Source organism: Microcaecilia unicolor, chromosome 4 (assembly GCF_901765095.1).
Source record: "Microcaecilia unicolor chromosome 4, aMicUni1.1, whole genome shotgun sequence".
Lineage (NCBI taxonomy): Eukaryota > Metazoa > Chordata > Amphibia > Gymnophiona > Siphonopidae > Microcaecilia > Microcaecilia unicolor.
The window spans coordinates 255,769,926-255,785,738 of record NC_044034.1 but is presented as its reverse complement, the minus strand read 5'-3'; the positions used below and the strand labels follow the sequence as shown (position 1 = coordinate 255,785,738).

Genomic DNA, 15,813 nt, shown 5'->3' with positions numbered 1-15,813 from the left:
GGAAGAAGGATCCTCAGGAGCAAAAGAGATATAGCAGAATTAGAAAAGATAGAGCAGGGCAACAAAAATGTTAAAGGGGATGGGATGACTTCCCTATGAGGAAAAGTTAAAGTACCTAGGGCTCCTCAGCTTGGAGAAGAGACAGCTCAGAGGAAATAATAAAACACTGAATGGAGTGGAACAGGTAGACATGAATCGCTTGTTTACTCATTCCAAAAATACTAGAACTAGGGGACATTCAATGAAGCTACTAAGTAGTAAATTTAAAACAAACTAGAGAAATATTTTTTTTCGCTCAGCATGTAATTAAACTCTGGAATTCATTGTCAGAGAATGCAGTAAAAACATTCCATTCCATTCCATTCTACATTTCTATACTGCAATGTCCCCAAAGACTTCCATGTGGTGAACAATGCAAAGATGTAGGGCAAAACTCGGGACATACATCAATCAGAGGCGTAGCTAAGGGGGTATCAGGGGAGCAGCTGCTCCCCCAAATGTACTTCTGCTGGTGCCGGCGCCTATTTTTTATGCAATCTGTTGCATTTAAAACACGCGCCAGCGCCGGTGGCAGTATGCTCTCCACTCCCCCCATGCCTTCTACCTGGCTATGCTTCTGACATCAATTTATAGTTAAAGAGTAGATAAGATCAGTTTAACATTTTAAAAGATCATAGAGATAATTTTTAATGGCTTTCTTGAATGCAGAGAAATAAAAACTTTTCTGAATATTCAGGTTTTATATATCACACCTCTTGGACTTGGGCTTTGCAATAGAAGAGGCAATCTACTACCTAATGCAAAATTTCTGTCTGAAAGATGTATTAATTTCACCAAATATAATGGAACAAACAAACAAAGCAAACACTGGGCCTTCAGGATTGAGAAAAAGGTAGTTCTTTATTTATAATGGAGACCCGACACGGTCCGTGTTTCGGCGTACAAACGCCTGCATCAGGGGTCAAGGGACTCCTATAGGTCAGCAAGATAATAAGTTGACAAAGATGTGGAATAAACAATCAGGTTATATTACCTCGCCGTAACCCCCCCCCCCCCCCCCGGGTGCAGCACGGCGCGACCACCCCCTCTGCGGCACCCCCCCCCCGGAGTGCAACCCCCCAGGACCGCATTCTTACCTGCGGGAGGTTCGATCTGCCCCGAGTGCACGTCACTCGGAGCTGCGTCGGCCCCGCTGGTTCCCTGCTCTCTCTGCCCCGGAACAGGAAGTAACCTGTTCCGGGGCAGAGAGAGCAGGGAACCAGCGGGGTCGGCACCCCCCGAGTGCGTGCACCCAGGGTGGACCGCCCCTCCCGCCCCTTCCTACGCCACTGGCATAGACTCACTCAGCAAACATAGCAGGAAAAGGTATGACAGAGCACATCTGGTAGCAGCACACAACTGATCAATAGCCCAGCACACTGAGGAGCAGAAAACAGCTGAAAAACAGCAAATCAGTCAGAGGGAACAGACTCCTACAGACACAAACAAACACAGACAAGGAGAAATCACACTGTGCCACATGCATAGAAGCAAGGTAAGCTCACAGCTAAAGTAAGTAACACTAGAGAGTCCTATGCAGACAGAGGCAGACTTAAATAGGGTCTGGCATCTGATGTCAGCTTACTCATATGTCAGCCCAATCCCTGACATGACCAATCAGGAGCGAGACCCAGTAGCTACCTGCCTGTCCCAGTAGGATCATAACAATTAGGGTCTGGGGAGAAGGGGAAGAAGCTGCGTGATCTGCATACTGTCCTCCTACAAATACCCAGTAAAACCAAAGGGATGTAATATCCTCCCGGAAGACTTATAAAAAGGTTGAAAAACAAAAGGAGAGAATGGCAAACCTTAACAGATAACTTAACAAAGCTCCTTTGGTAATGATGTAGAACTTTTCATGCAGATGATTTGCTCTCTATTTAATAAATATAAGAAAATCCAGCTCCTATCTCTGTCATAAGATGCAATGACTCATGATATCAAACGCACTAGAAATTTCTAGGAATGTCACAGATTGCCATCAATTCATAAGGTGGAAAGGCCCAACCATGATTAAGAGGAAATTGATTCATCAGTTGGCATTGGTCATAAAAAATCTGTGATTACAATACCATGAATTTCTTCTCTAATGTGTAGGTTTCTTGTTCATAGTGTAAACTATCTTTCTGTGTGTTACAGATATGTTTAATGCTAAATAGATACAGTGGATAGATAGGTAGTACTTACTTCTGTCTCAATTGATAGTGACCCCAGTGCCCGCACACATCTCCAATTCCAACCTTCAGATGATCCATTAACTAAAGAAAAAAAATATATAAAATGACTTATTTTCATGCAAGATTCATTAGGTGTGGGGGGGGGGGGGGGGGGGGGGGGGGAAATCATCCAGCAGTGTTAGGGCTTTAAGTCACATTAATTGGTCCTTGATGTAACTTCCTTTTTTCCTCCTGGTAGGACCCAGCAGAGGCAGCCTATGTTAATCATTGCCAGCCACAGCCACCACACCTGTGCAACAACACCAGCACTGCCACCTAGCTGACACCAACCAGTGCCTATTTTTACAAACGTCTGCTCCCCCGACGTCAAAACCTGACTACGCCTCTGCGTTACCCTGATCTATGTGCTGCAAGATAAATGTACTTACAGTATACTTAATCATGTATTCTGAACGGGTGAAACCCAGTCTGATGTACATAAGTACATAAGCATCTCCATGCTGGGACAGACCAAGGGTCCATCGAGCCCAGCACTCTGTCACCGACAGCGGCCAAAAGAACAAGCAATTTGTCCCACCCATCCTAGAAATGCTGTATTCCCTCGTCCATTCAATAACATTCTATGACTTTTTATTGCAACTGTGTAAAAACTATTCTTTCCACAAGTTTTAAATGGAAGATTTGCAATAGGCTGATAATTTGTTGTAAGGTGGTTTCTTCATAGAATAGGAATCCACTGTGTGAATTACAGAATCCTGATTAAGTGTAGTTGCAATTGTAGCTGCTAATTAGCACCAATTAATAACAATTAGCAGCTAATTATGACATTAAGATACACACAACCTACACTGTTCTATAACCCTCAGGGAACCTAAATAGAGGCATGCAGTTCTAGAATTGCCTGTATGCCCCTAAGTTCTTCTGATTGGTGTGACTTATGCTTTCAGGGTCTCACTCAAAATTATAAAATATTAACCACAGATCAAAGCAATGGTTCTTAAACTTATCCTGGAGGTACAATGAACCAGTTTGGTTTTCAGGATGCCATAATGAATATGCATGAGTTATAGTTGAATATAATAGACAACCAGGGTATAGAAATCTCTTATGAATATATATTCTCCCAAATTCTATAAAGGGTGCCTTAAGTTGTGTGTGCTAATTTGGGCACATGGCCAAATTGCGCACAACTTAATTGATTAACAACCCAATCAGCGCCAATAATTGGTACTTAACAACCAATTAGCAGCACTAATTGTCTTTAATTAGAATGTACGCGCACAATGTTCTAAGCGAATTCTACAATGCGGTGCGCATAAAGTCTAATGTGTGCAGTCGAAAAGTGGGTGTCATTATGGTCATGGAATGGGCAGGTCATAGGCATTTGGAATACACCCAATCTGTGCCTGTTAGGCGCGGATATTTAGGCCTGGTTTGGGGTGTCCTAAACGGGTGCACCTACACGTTAAGTGCAAGAACAGCACATGCACATATTCCATAAAGTATGCCTAATTTTAGTTGTAGTTTATAGAATCACACGAAGCACATGGTTTTCAGTGCCAAATGTTTTGGCGCCATATATATAGAATTTACCTTATTGTGGTTATTCCGAAAACTAGACTGGTTAGATCTGCCTCTAATGGACTCTAATAAATGAATATGGTATGAAATGAAATAAAAAAGAATATGATCATTGAGTCAGGCCTCTGATTTTTTTCCATCTGCAAGGGAGAAAATAATAGATTGGGGTAAATTTTCAACTGGTGGTGGTCAGCATTTGTTTGGTCGCTAACGTCATTCTGACCGAATATTCAATGCAGGCCATGTCCGGGCACCAGCACTGAATATCCTGGTTTGTGCAGATGGATATCTCTTATCCAGTTAAGTGTGCTATACATTACTTAACCGCCTAAGTGAAACTGGATAAACATAGGATTGAGATTTATATGATCCAATTTGTCCAGCTAACTTGGGTGGTTTAGGGGTCTTTTACAAAGCGGTGATAGGCTCAACGCGGGCTTAACGCATGCTAAATCTGAACTACTGCTGGCCCAATGAGACTGCCAGTGGTAGTTCAGGGTTGGCAGAGTTTAAAAAGGGGTTAGACGGTTTCCTAAAGGGCAAGTCCATAAACCACTACTAAATGTATAGAATGTTTGTACGTTTGGGACGCTTGCCAGGTGCCCTTGGCCTGGATTGGCTGCTGTCGTGGACAGGATGCTGGGCTCGATGGACCCGTGGTCTTTTCCCAGTGTGGCATTACTTATGTACTTATGTAGGGTTGGGCGCGAGCCATTTTCTGGCGCTCTGGAAATTTTAAACTTTTTCTAGCATGGCGGTAACCCGCCGGTAATTGGACATTACTACGCGCTGCTTGGTTACTGCCAGGTTACCGCGGGAACCCTTATCACCTGCTCAATGGTCCACCTGGATTTCAGCATGGATCTCTAGGCACACTATGTAGAAACGAGGGGTATATGGTTGGCGGTAAGTGCTCCCCGCCACATGGCCGCCTGGTATGAGTTATCTTTCTGTATGGCCATTTTTTGGGGGGTGGGGGCTTTTTACAACCTGCGGTAAAAAGGGCCATGGCGCGTAGGAGAAACAGATCCTACCGCTACCACAGGGCCCTTTTCCTGCAGCTCAGTAAAAGGACCCCTAAGTGCTGAATATCAAATTTAACCACATAAGTGGCAACTCTGCCCCCAGATCACCCACAAAATAGCTGGGTATGGCTTTAGAGGTTAATGTTGATATTCAATGGATAGCCCCACAGAAGTGATTTAACTGGCCCACAGCCTCTCCTGGCCGGTTAAGTTGCTTCGAAAATCAACCCCTCTATTTTCATTTCTTTGCCTATAGGAAAATCCTTATTGAATAAGGCTAAATACATCACAAAAAACAAGGAACACACCTTTTTTTTCTTAAATGCTAGCATACAACAAGCATTCATTGGTGATTTTTAAAAGACAACTCTTAAGGACCGAGTTCACAGTTATGTGAAAATTTAGTAAATCACACCCAAACATACTTAATAAAAATATTTGGCCAAAAATACTGTTGCTTGAATTTAACAATGTCACTTACCCGTATATGAATTTCTTCATTAATAGATTGTTTTTTGTTGGTCTTTTTAACACCTAGATATCTAACAAGTGGTCCAATTGTTATTCCCTGCATATAGAAAAAGTTAGATATCTTTGAAACATAGGCAGAAAATTAAAATCAACCTACTAATGGTTAACCAGAACTATTACAATACTATGGAAGCATGATTTGTACAGATAAATACTTGCCAATAACACTTCATGATGCTTTGTTTCCTTCTTTGGTATAGATTTGCATATGCTTATAACTCCTGACCAATGGCAGGGCAGCTGTAGAACTACTTGATGACATCACAGTGTGATCCGACCTTTCTGAAATTGCAACTGAATCAAACCAAAATGGTCTATTCCTCAGTGAAAAACCATGATGGAAAGCAAATGATTCTACATGCCAAGGGGAAGGGGGGGGGGAGGCGGTACTTGAAAGTTGAATAAATAGTTCAAGATTATCAAGTAGGGCCCATTTTAGAAAGACAAAGGAAACAAGACTGAACGGTGTGATGATTTTCTCTGCAGAAAACTAGGCTAATAATTTGAATTTATATAACATCTGCTGTTCAAGTATGGTTTATTCTTGTTAGTACTTTGGAAAGACACCTGTAGCTTATAGAATAACGTTTAATCAGGTTTTTCTCGGTGCCAATTTTTAGGTGCCCTTTACTAAATCTATCCCTATATAAATAAATTGTAATTGAGCAATCTGATTGTTCTTACTTGTTTTTGGCACCCAGTTCCTTTTATCTGATTCACTTCTCTGGTCTCCCTGGCATAGATCTTGTGCAGTGGTGTTGTTAGGGTATGATATGTGTTTAACACCCACCCTACCACCACCATCACTACCGGAATCACTGAGGGGCGTAATCGAACGGCGCCGGCCATCTACATGGCGGGCTATCTATATGGCTGGTGCCGTAAAGGGGCGGTGCCAACCGTATTATCAAACAAGATGGCTGGCCAACTTTTCTTTCGATAATACGGTTGGTGCCGGCCAAATCTCAACATTTAGATCAAATGTTGAGATCACCGGGTTTAGAGATGGCCAGCTTCGTTTTTCGGCCATAATGGAAACCGGGTCCAGCCATCTCAAACCCGGCGAAATGCAAGCCTTTTGGTCATGGGAGGAGCCAGCATTCGTAGTGCACTTGTCCCCCTCACAAGCCAGGACACCAACCAGGCACCCTAGGGGGCACTGCAGTGGACTTCAGAAAAAGCTCCCAGGTGCATACCTCCCTTACCTTGTGTGCTGAGCGCCCCAAATCCCCCCCACAACCCATTCCCCACAACTGTACACCACTACCATAGCACTAAGGGGTGAAGGGGGGGCACCTACATGTGGGTACAGTGGGTTTTGGGTTTTTTTGGAGGGCTCAACATTTGCCACCACAAGTGTAACAGGTAGGGGGGATGGGCCTGGGTCCACCTGCCTGAAGTGCACTGCACCCACTAAATACTGCTCCAGGGACCTGCTTAATGCTGTCAGGGAGCTGGGTATGACATTTGAGGCTGGGCATAATATTTTTTTGGGTGGGAGGGGGTTGGTGGCCACTGGGGGAGTAAGGGGAGGTGATCCCCGATTCCCTCCGGTGGTCATCTGGTCAATTGGGGCACTTTTTTGACACTTGGTCCTAAAAATAAATGGACCAAGTGAAGCCAGCGAAATGCTCGTCAGAGCTGGCTGTCTTTTTCCATTATTGGGCGAAGCCAGCCATCTCATAACCATGCCCCGTCCCGCCTTCTGTACCCAGCCAAAACACCCCCTTGAAGTTTGGCTGACTCCGCAACGGAAAGCAGTTGGCTTTCGATTATATCGATTTGGCCGGGTTCAGGAGATCACCGGCCGTCTCCTGATTTGTGTCGGAAGATGGCCGGTGATCTCCTTCGAAAATAAGCTGGACTATCACCCCTCAAAAAAATTTGCTTACCCCACCTTGGCCAAGATGGAAAGGTGGCTGCTGGAAGAACTGACATATTTAATTTGCATCATCTAATCTTACTAAGGGGCCTTTTACTGAAGTGTGTCAAGTAGGTTTTCGGCGATAATGGAAACCGAGGACGCCCATCTCAAAAACGACCAAATCCAAGTCATTTGGTCGTGGAAGGAGACAGCATTCGTAGTGCACTGGTCCCCCTGACATGCCAGGACACCTACCAGGCACCCTAGGGGGCACTGCAGTGGACTAACTGATGCATTAACTGAATGGAAAAAGGCATGCAGTGGTCACTAACCACCTCCAACCTTGAAAAAAATAACTTAAAAACTTGTGTCTTTTTTTTTTTTCAGAGTATGGGTAAAGGATGTCCTTCGCTATGCCTCTGCGAAGCAGTTGAAGATGTCCAAAATGTGGACGTTTGTGAGAAAGACATCCATGCTTGGATGTTTCTGTGAGAAGGATGTCCATGCCTCAGACATTTTGGATCACAAGTAGCAACAGTGGGATTTAAACCCATCACCTCTGGATCGCAAGACCAGTGCTCTAACTACTAGGCCACTCCTCCACTCTGGTCCTTTTCACTGCCTTGAAATTTGGTCATCCCTGTGGGGGGGGGGGCAGTTGGGGACGTCCACACCCTCGTTATGCCTCCGCTGACACACACATACCTTCCCCGCCAGAGACCTGCATACTGCCCCCCCCCCCCCCCCTCCACTGGAATGGCCAAATTTCAAGGGAGTGCAATAAAGTGGAGGAGTTGCCTAGTGGTTAGAGCACTGGTCTTGCAATCCACAGGTGACCAGTTCAAATCCCACTGCTGCTACTTGTGATCCAAAATCCATGTCAGAGGCATAGCAGGCATGGACATTCTTCTTACAAGCATCTACATTTTGAACATCACGGACGGAGGCATATCGAAGGACGTCCTCAACTGCCATTGCAGGGACGGAGGCATAGAAATTTCCAGTGTATTTGAATGTAACTCACCTTGAGCTACTACTGAAAAAAGTGTGAGCAAAATCAAAATAAATAAATAGCGAAGGACGTCCTGTACTGCCGTCGCAGAGACGGAGGCATAGCGAAGGAGGTCCTTCACCCATACTCTAAAAAAAAAGACAAAAGTTTTTAAAGTTGTTTTTTCAGGGTGGGAGGTGGTTAGTGACCACTGGGGGAGTCAGGGGAGGTCATCCCCGATTCCCTCCGGTGGTCATCTGGTCATTTAGGGCACATTTTTGTGGCTTGGTCGTGTAAAAAAAAAAGGACCAAGTAAAGTCGGACAAATGTTCATCAGCGACGCCCTTCTTTTTTCCATTATCACTTGAGGATGCCCCTCTGTTAGGCACGCCCCAGTCCTACCTTCGCTACGCCTCTGACACACCCCCAGGAACTTTGGTCGTCCCTGCGATGGGAAGCAGTTGGGGATGCCCAAAATCAGCTTTCGATTATGCCAATTTGGGCGACCCTGGGAGAAGGACGCCCATCTCTCTATTTGTGTCGGAAGATTGGCGTCCTTCCCTTTCGAAAATAAGCTAGTCAATGTATCCCAATTTTGAAAATAGGTCTCTGCAGTCAATGCTGTGACTCAGATCCTGCTGTTTTAACAGTATCTTATCCTAGATGGTGTGGACACAACTGATACAATAAGCAAACATTGTGTGCTAGGCACCATCAGTATTACTACAAGAATGGTTTTGAAACACTGGGGCACTTTTACTAAGGCGCACCGAAAAGTGGCCTGCTCTGGTGTTGGCATGTGTTTTGTACGTGCACAGGTCATTTTTTTCAGCGCACCTGGAAAAAAGGCATTTTTTGTGGCCAAAAATGGACATGCGACAAAATTAAAACCAGCTCGTGTCCATTTTTGGCCTGAGGTCTTACTGCCACCCATTGACTTAGTGGTAAGATCTGACGCACTAATCGGGCGGTAAGTGGCCAGAGCGCATAAACTGCCAATTACTGCCGGGCAAGCACCATGCACGTACAAAATGGAATTACTGCCCAGGGCACGCGGTAGTTCCAATTTGGCACACAATGGAAATGTGTGGGCACCTATGCACCTTAGTAAAAGGACCCTGCTATGAATTAGAATAAACAACTCCTCTAAAAATATCCTAAGTGGCCGGTTATTTTTCTGCAACTTATCCATTAAAATGGTTTTAAGAGATAGCAAGAGGAAGCTGCAGACAATAACAGAAATCATTTTAACAAAGAACGCTTACCTTAATGAACACAGTAAAATATATAACCACAATAGTAGAGGTAATGAACATTTTCTTTCTGGGAACAATGGAAATAGGAAGCAGAAATACCAGCGAGAAACTGCTGGCTCCGCGGAGGCCACTGTAGGCAATAATGAACTGATCCTTCAAAGAGAAGGGGAATGTCCTGAAGTGGTTAATAATGTAGAAGAGTGTAAATACACCTTTAAGAGAGAAAGAAGAAGCACAATTGATATGTAGAAATAAAAAGAAACTACATTGTTTAAAACATTTTAAAAACAAACAAACATATATGCTTAGATTCTATATATGCCCCAGGATTCTATATAGCACAACTTAAGTTGCACAAGCAAATCCAGTCATATTCTGGATTTCCACATGGAACTTAATTAGTTAACAAACCAATCAACGCTGATAATTGTCACTTAACAAGCAAGTATTGATACTAATTGACATTAATTAGAATTTACGCGCAGAACTGTCTAAGCGTATTCTATAACATGATGCACATAAATTCTAAGTCACATAGAGGGGCATAATCGAACGGGGCCAGCCATCTCTAATGACAGCCCCGTAAAGTGGCGTACCCGACCATATTATCGAAAAAGATGGGCGGCCATCTCACGATTTGTGTCGGAAGATGGCCGCCCTTCTCCTTCAAAAATAGGCAGGATAGTTGAAAAGCGGGTGTGCCATGGGCATGGAATGGACTGGTTGTGGGTGTTCATAAAATTTATGGACTACTACTACTACTACTACTATTTAGCATTTCTACAGCGCTACAAGGCATACGCAGCGCTGCACAAACATAGAAGAAAGACAGTCCCTGCTCAAAGAGCTTACAATCTAATAGACAAAAAAAATAAATAAAGTAAGCAAATCAAATCAATTAATGCGAACGGGAAGGAAGAGAGGAGGGTAGGTGGAGGCGAGTGGTTACATGTGGTTATGAGTCAAAAGCAATGTTAAAGAGGTGGGCTTTCAGTCTAGATTTAAAGGTGGCCAAGGATGGGGCAAGACGTAGGGCCTCAGGAAGTTTATTCCAGGCGTAGGGTGCAGCGAGACAGAAGGCGCGAAGTCTGGAGTTGGCAGTAGTGGAGAAAGGAACAGATAAGAAGGATTTATCCATGGAGCGGAGTGCACGGGAAGGGGTGTAGGGAAGGACGAGTGTGGAGAGATACTGGGGAGCAGCAGAGTGAGTACATTTATAGGTTAGTAGAAGAAGTTTGAACAGGATGCGAAAACGGATAGGGAGCCAGTGAAGGGTCTTGAGGAGAGGGGTAGTATGAGTAAAGCGACCCTGGCGGAAGATGAGACGGGCAGCAGAGTTTTGAACCGACTGGAGAGGGGAGAGGTGACTAAGTGGGAGGCCAGCAAAAAGCAGTTATAGAATACACCTGGTCCATGCCTAATTTAGGCGTCAGCATTTATACCACGTTTTAATTGGCATAACTGCCCACAACTAAATTTAGCCATGTGGATGGGTGCTTGGTGTGTTCTATAAACCACACAGAAATGTAGGCTTATTCTTTAAAGTACGCCTAAATTTAGATGTACTTTATGGAATATGCCTAGGTGTATTTCGTTTGAGCGCCGACATTTTTAGGTGACATATATAAAATGTAGTCTATGGTGCCTAAAAAATTGTTATTCTAGAAACTGTGTGTAATCCCCCCCCCCCCCCCCCCTTATAATGGGGATTACTGAGGTCATCATGATAGAGCTCTTCAGAGTCTCTGCGGGGAGGGCTCTGAGTTGTGGATGGAATGAGATTCTACCAGAGGGTATGTGTATGGGATAAGGTACAGAGAGAAATGTTTCTACTTAATGATTAACAAATCAAATTTACTTACATATGTATTGTCAGTGAAGCGTGAATAGGTCTGCACTACAATTTCAATTAAAAACTAAAACCTCAACCGCCCCGGGGGCAGGGGTGCTCAGTAACCACAACCCACTGAGCTCAAGAGTATTTATCAAATAACAGAAGACATTAAGAAAGCAAAAAGTCTAATGTGAGTTCAAAAATACTGTGCACAGCTTAGAAACTAAATCACAAAAAAACTTAGCTTTCACTTGTCTTAAAGAGTCCATAGAAACATGTAAAGTGTCTTTGATCCCTTCAGGAACATCGATTTCACCAAGTTGAAGCACAAACAGATCTTGACAAGGAATTCTATGTTTTGCTAGGCTGCATCAAGAGATGAATCAAAAGTCACTTGTCTAGTTAATGATTGACAGTAGGGATGGAGTTTGAAGGTAACAAAAGTTCTCCTATGTCTGAGCACATGGTCTTTGGTTGTCTTCGCCCCTGCTGGGACCCTTGGAGGAGAGGGATTATCCTGGAAAGGCCAGATAACCTAAGGCTGAGTTAAGGGGGAGTTATTGTCAACCAAAGGCTGAGTGCTTTGGTGGGCATGGGGAGCCTAGCTCACTAGCAGGAACAGGGCCTGTTTACAGCCAGAGGGTGTAGCTCAGTGAAGTGCAACTCTGGAGGGGAGGACAGATAAGGAGATCTGATCCTGAAGGAGTTTGCTGGTGACAACCAACACTAAAAGTACAGCCTTGGATTATACAGCCCAAAGGGATGGGTGATGGACAGTAGGAGTTGTAAATATGCATATACTTCAGGATCCTAAGCCCTGTCAGTAGAAGCCTTCCTCCAGCACTGTTCACTGCTGCACTGCCTGCACTGTCTGCCATGTTTCCCCCCCTCCTCTTTCCATATACCCTCCATTGCCCCAGGTACAAATAAGTACCTGTATAAAATATGTAAGCCGCATTGAGCCTGCCATGAGTGGGAAAGCGCGGGGTACAAATGTAACAAAAATAAAATAAAAATATACAAGATATGGGCCATAGATGTCCATCCAGCATTGGCTTCACTTCTCATGGCTGCCATTAAACACCTCTGCCATGCAGTGGCATACCTACTTTATAGGGCACATGGGGCAGAACATACTCCCCTCTGGGCAGAGTGCATGCATGCACACCCCCAGGCGGTGCACACACCCCTCTTGCAAGCAAGAGGTGCGCGGAGCAGGCGCACACTTTTGGCTCTGATGGTCCCCTGCCCCCTCAGATGTCAACTTCCTGCTCCAGGGCAGGGGAATGGCAGAGCTGATAACATGATCCTGCTGTGCGCACCCCCTCCCTGCCGGTACCCAGGATGGACTGCCCCCACCGCCCTGACCTAGGTATGCTAGAGCTCCTGCACATCTTAAATGAACTTATGGCAGTTTTGATACTATCCTCTTTCTATTTAGGAATCCTTTTCAGCTATCAAAGAAACCAGCAGAAGCAGAAGCAATCTCCAGTCGCTCCTACTTATGCCATTTCCAATCTCAAAATGGCCACTAGGACCTCCCGTGGCAGCTGAAGTCCCAGGAGCCACTTTGGCTTCGGAACTGTAGAGGCCAAGATCGACTGGGGATCACTTTTGCCCTGAAGACACACAAGACCACCAGGAGGTTTAAAGGCAGACCCGGGGAAGGCCTTCGTGTGGTGGGTAGTGGGAAGGAAAGTGTGCCGAGAGTGATCATGAGGGAAATGGGGGCAAGTGGGCAGGTTGCGACAGCCAGGAGAGTGATCACAAAAGAGGCAGGTGGGGGCTGCCAAGAGCGAATGTGTGGGGGGGGGGGGATTCGGTTTCAGTTTCAGCTGAAAGAAAAATAAAGAAAAAGATACTTCTGTGGCTCTTCCCAATGCCACTGGTGCTTTCCCCTTCCTGATCCCCCCCCCCCCCCCAACACTTGAATACCCACATCTCTTGGACAGTCACCCCAACTAAAAGACCACCTCCCATCACAAACCCCCTGGAGCACAAGCCCTCCCCCTACCAATATAGTTCTATCTTACCTCCACCCCCACTCCCAAACCCTCCCGGTCAGGAGCTGATTAAACCCCAATCAGTGGGTCACCACTGCAAACTCAGCATCATCACTTAACTGCACAATGTCACTGAATATGGCCTCTGACCACTGCCACACTGTTTAGCTAGTGCTGGGGCAGGCTATGGGCAGAGTTGGGAAGAAGGCAGAAGCTATCCAAGCACCAGCAATATTCGATGCCCACATAGCTAACCAACAAGTAGAACCACAAAAAAGCCAGTTCTAACTTTGGCCATTTAGCACTAAATATCATGTGACACCAGGGCTTTTTTTGAGTGGGTACTTGGGGGTACTGAGTACTGGCACTTTTTCCATTGTCTGCTAAAATTGACCCATGGACCCCAAGTTTTAATGAAAGAGCTCAGGTTCTACACCCCAATTCTGCCTTTTCGTAGATTCTGTGACTGGTTGCAGGGGGCCTGGCTATTGTGGGGTGGGTCCATCAGTGATCACCCCACTCCTGAAGGTTGGCCTGGCATTTGAGTACCGGCACCTTTTTTGCTAGAGAAAATGCACTGTCTGACACCCAAATAACTTCCAGGTCTGTGGCTAGCCCAAATATTCAACGCAAGTGCCCAGAAATGAATATCCAGGATAGATTCTGCTCACGGAGCCAGTGGCTTTAAAACTGCTGATCGCCACGGGTTGAATATTGGGGTAAAGATCTTCAATTTGTCTGCTTTTGCAGCTTTTCTTGTGGCAATATTTTTCATTCATCCAGTTCTTGAAGAGCTCTCTTGATTTAAATATAAGATTTGTAGCAAAAAGGTAGAGGTACATTGTTTCCTCTTCATCTGCAGGCCTCTACTTAATTGTATTCAATGCTCCTAACTTTTTCATTAACCGCTGTGGATTATCTCTCGCTCCAGTTGGTCCATCTTTAACTGTGTTTTTTGAATTTGGGCTAGAGACTTGGTGGTTACTGACTTTTGGAATCAGACAAGAGCTTTTTCTATGCAGGTATTGCAGTACATGCATTGAATCTGTGAATGTATTGTGGAAACCTATCCTGCTTATAATCGAATGAGAAAAACGCCCAAGTTCCGACCTAAATCGGGAGATGGACGTTTGTCTCACAAAAACGAATAACGCGGTATAATCGAAAGCCAAACTTGAACGTTTTCAACTGCACTCCATCGCAGAAGCGTACAAAGTTGACGGGGGCGTGTCGGAGGCGTGGTGAAGGCGGGACTGGGGCATGGATATCACCCGAACAGAGATGGGCGCCTTTCGCCGATAATGGAAAAAAAATATGCGTTTATAGCTAGAATTTAGGGCACTTTTCCTGGACCCTGTTTTTTCACGAATAAGGCCCCAAAAAGTGCCCTAAATGACCAGATTACCCCCAGAGGGAATCGGGGATGACCTCCCCTGACTCCCCCAGTGGTCACTAACCCCCTCCCACCACAAAAAATGATGTTTCACAACTTTTTATTTTCACCCTCAAATGTCATACCCACCTCCCTGGCAGCAGTATGCAGGTCCCTGGAGCAGTTGTTAGGGGGTGCAGTGGACTTCAGGCAGGTGGACCCAGGTCCTTCCCCCCCTACCTGTTACAATTGTGCTGTTTAATGCTTAGTCGTCCAACCCCCCCAAACCCACTGTACCCACATGTAGGTGCCCCCCTTCACCCCTTAGAGCTATAGTAATGGTGTAGACTTGTGGGCAGTGGGTTTTGAGGGGGATTTGGGGGGCTCAACACACAAGGGAAGGGTGCTATGCACCTGGGAGCTCTTTTACCTTTTTTTTTGTTTTTCTAAAAGTGCCCCCTAGGGTGCCCGGTTGGTGTCCTGGCATGTGAGGGGGACCAGTGCACTACGAATCCTGGCCCCTCCCACGAACAAATGCCTTGGATTTATTCGTTTTTGAGCTGGGCGCTTTCATTTTCCATTATCGCTGAAAAACAAAAACGCCCAGCTCACATATTGTCGAATAAAACATGGACGTCTATTTTTTTCGAAATACGGTTCGGTCCGCCCCTTCATGGACCCGTTCTCGGAGATAAACGCCCATGGAGATAGACGTTTTCGTTCGATTATGCCCCTCTATGTGACCCCTAATGAAGGTTTTTCCGAAACTTGGCCAGGTTGGGTCCTATTTCCATTAAAGTTGACATTTGGATAAACTCTTGCTGTGTTTGTCCTTCCTTGGATCTGCTGCTTGGATGTCTGTTCTGCTTCTGCAGTAGACTGTCTCCACTTTGTTTCTGCTCTAGTCGGTCCATGAACAGGTTCACCATGGTTTTTATTTTCATCTGCAGTGTCTGCACTATTGCTACCACTACCTCTCTAACTCTAGTGTGTAAGGTACAGGTGGACATGTTTTTACCCTGGGAGACGTGTAGCATGTATGTGTTCTTCCTTTTCTTTCCTACTATACTTCATAGTTCATATTCAGATTTCATCTTTAGGGCATCACACAATGAAAGAGCTACTCCAATGCTACAGAAA

At 45.1% G+C, this 15,813-nt stretch overlaps 1 protein-coding gene across 1 annotated transcript in view; it reads right to left on the bottom strand.

Annotated features, from left to right (window-relative positions):
• Positions 1-15,813, bottom strand: part of SLC9A4 (solute carrier family 9 member A4) — a 68,920-nt gene that overhangs the window by 33,611 nt on the left and 19,496 nt on the right. The window contains exons 5-7 of the mRNA XM_030201450.1: positions 9,474-9,676; positions 5,304-5,390; positions 2,227-2,297 (exon numbers count right to left, since the gene is read on the bottom strand). Coding sequence (XP_030057310.1) covers positions 2,227-2,297; positions 5,304-5,390; positions 9,474-9,676 — 361 coding nt within the window. The remainder of the gene's footprint in view (positions 1-2,226; positions 2,298-5,303; positions 5,391-9,473; positions 9,677-15,813) is intronic.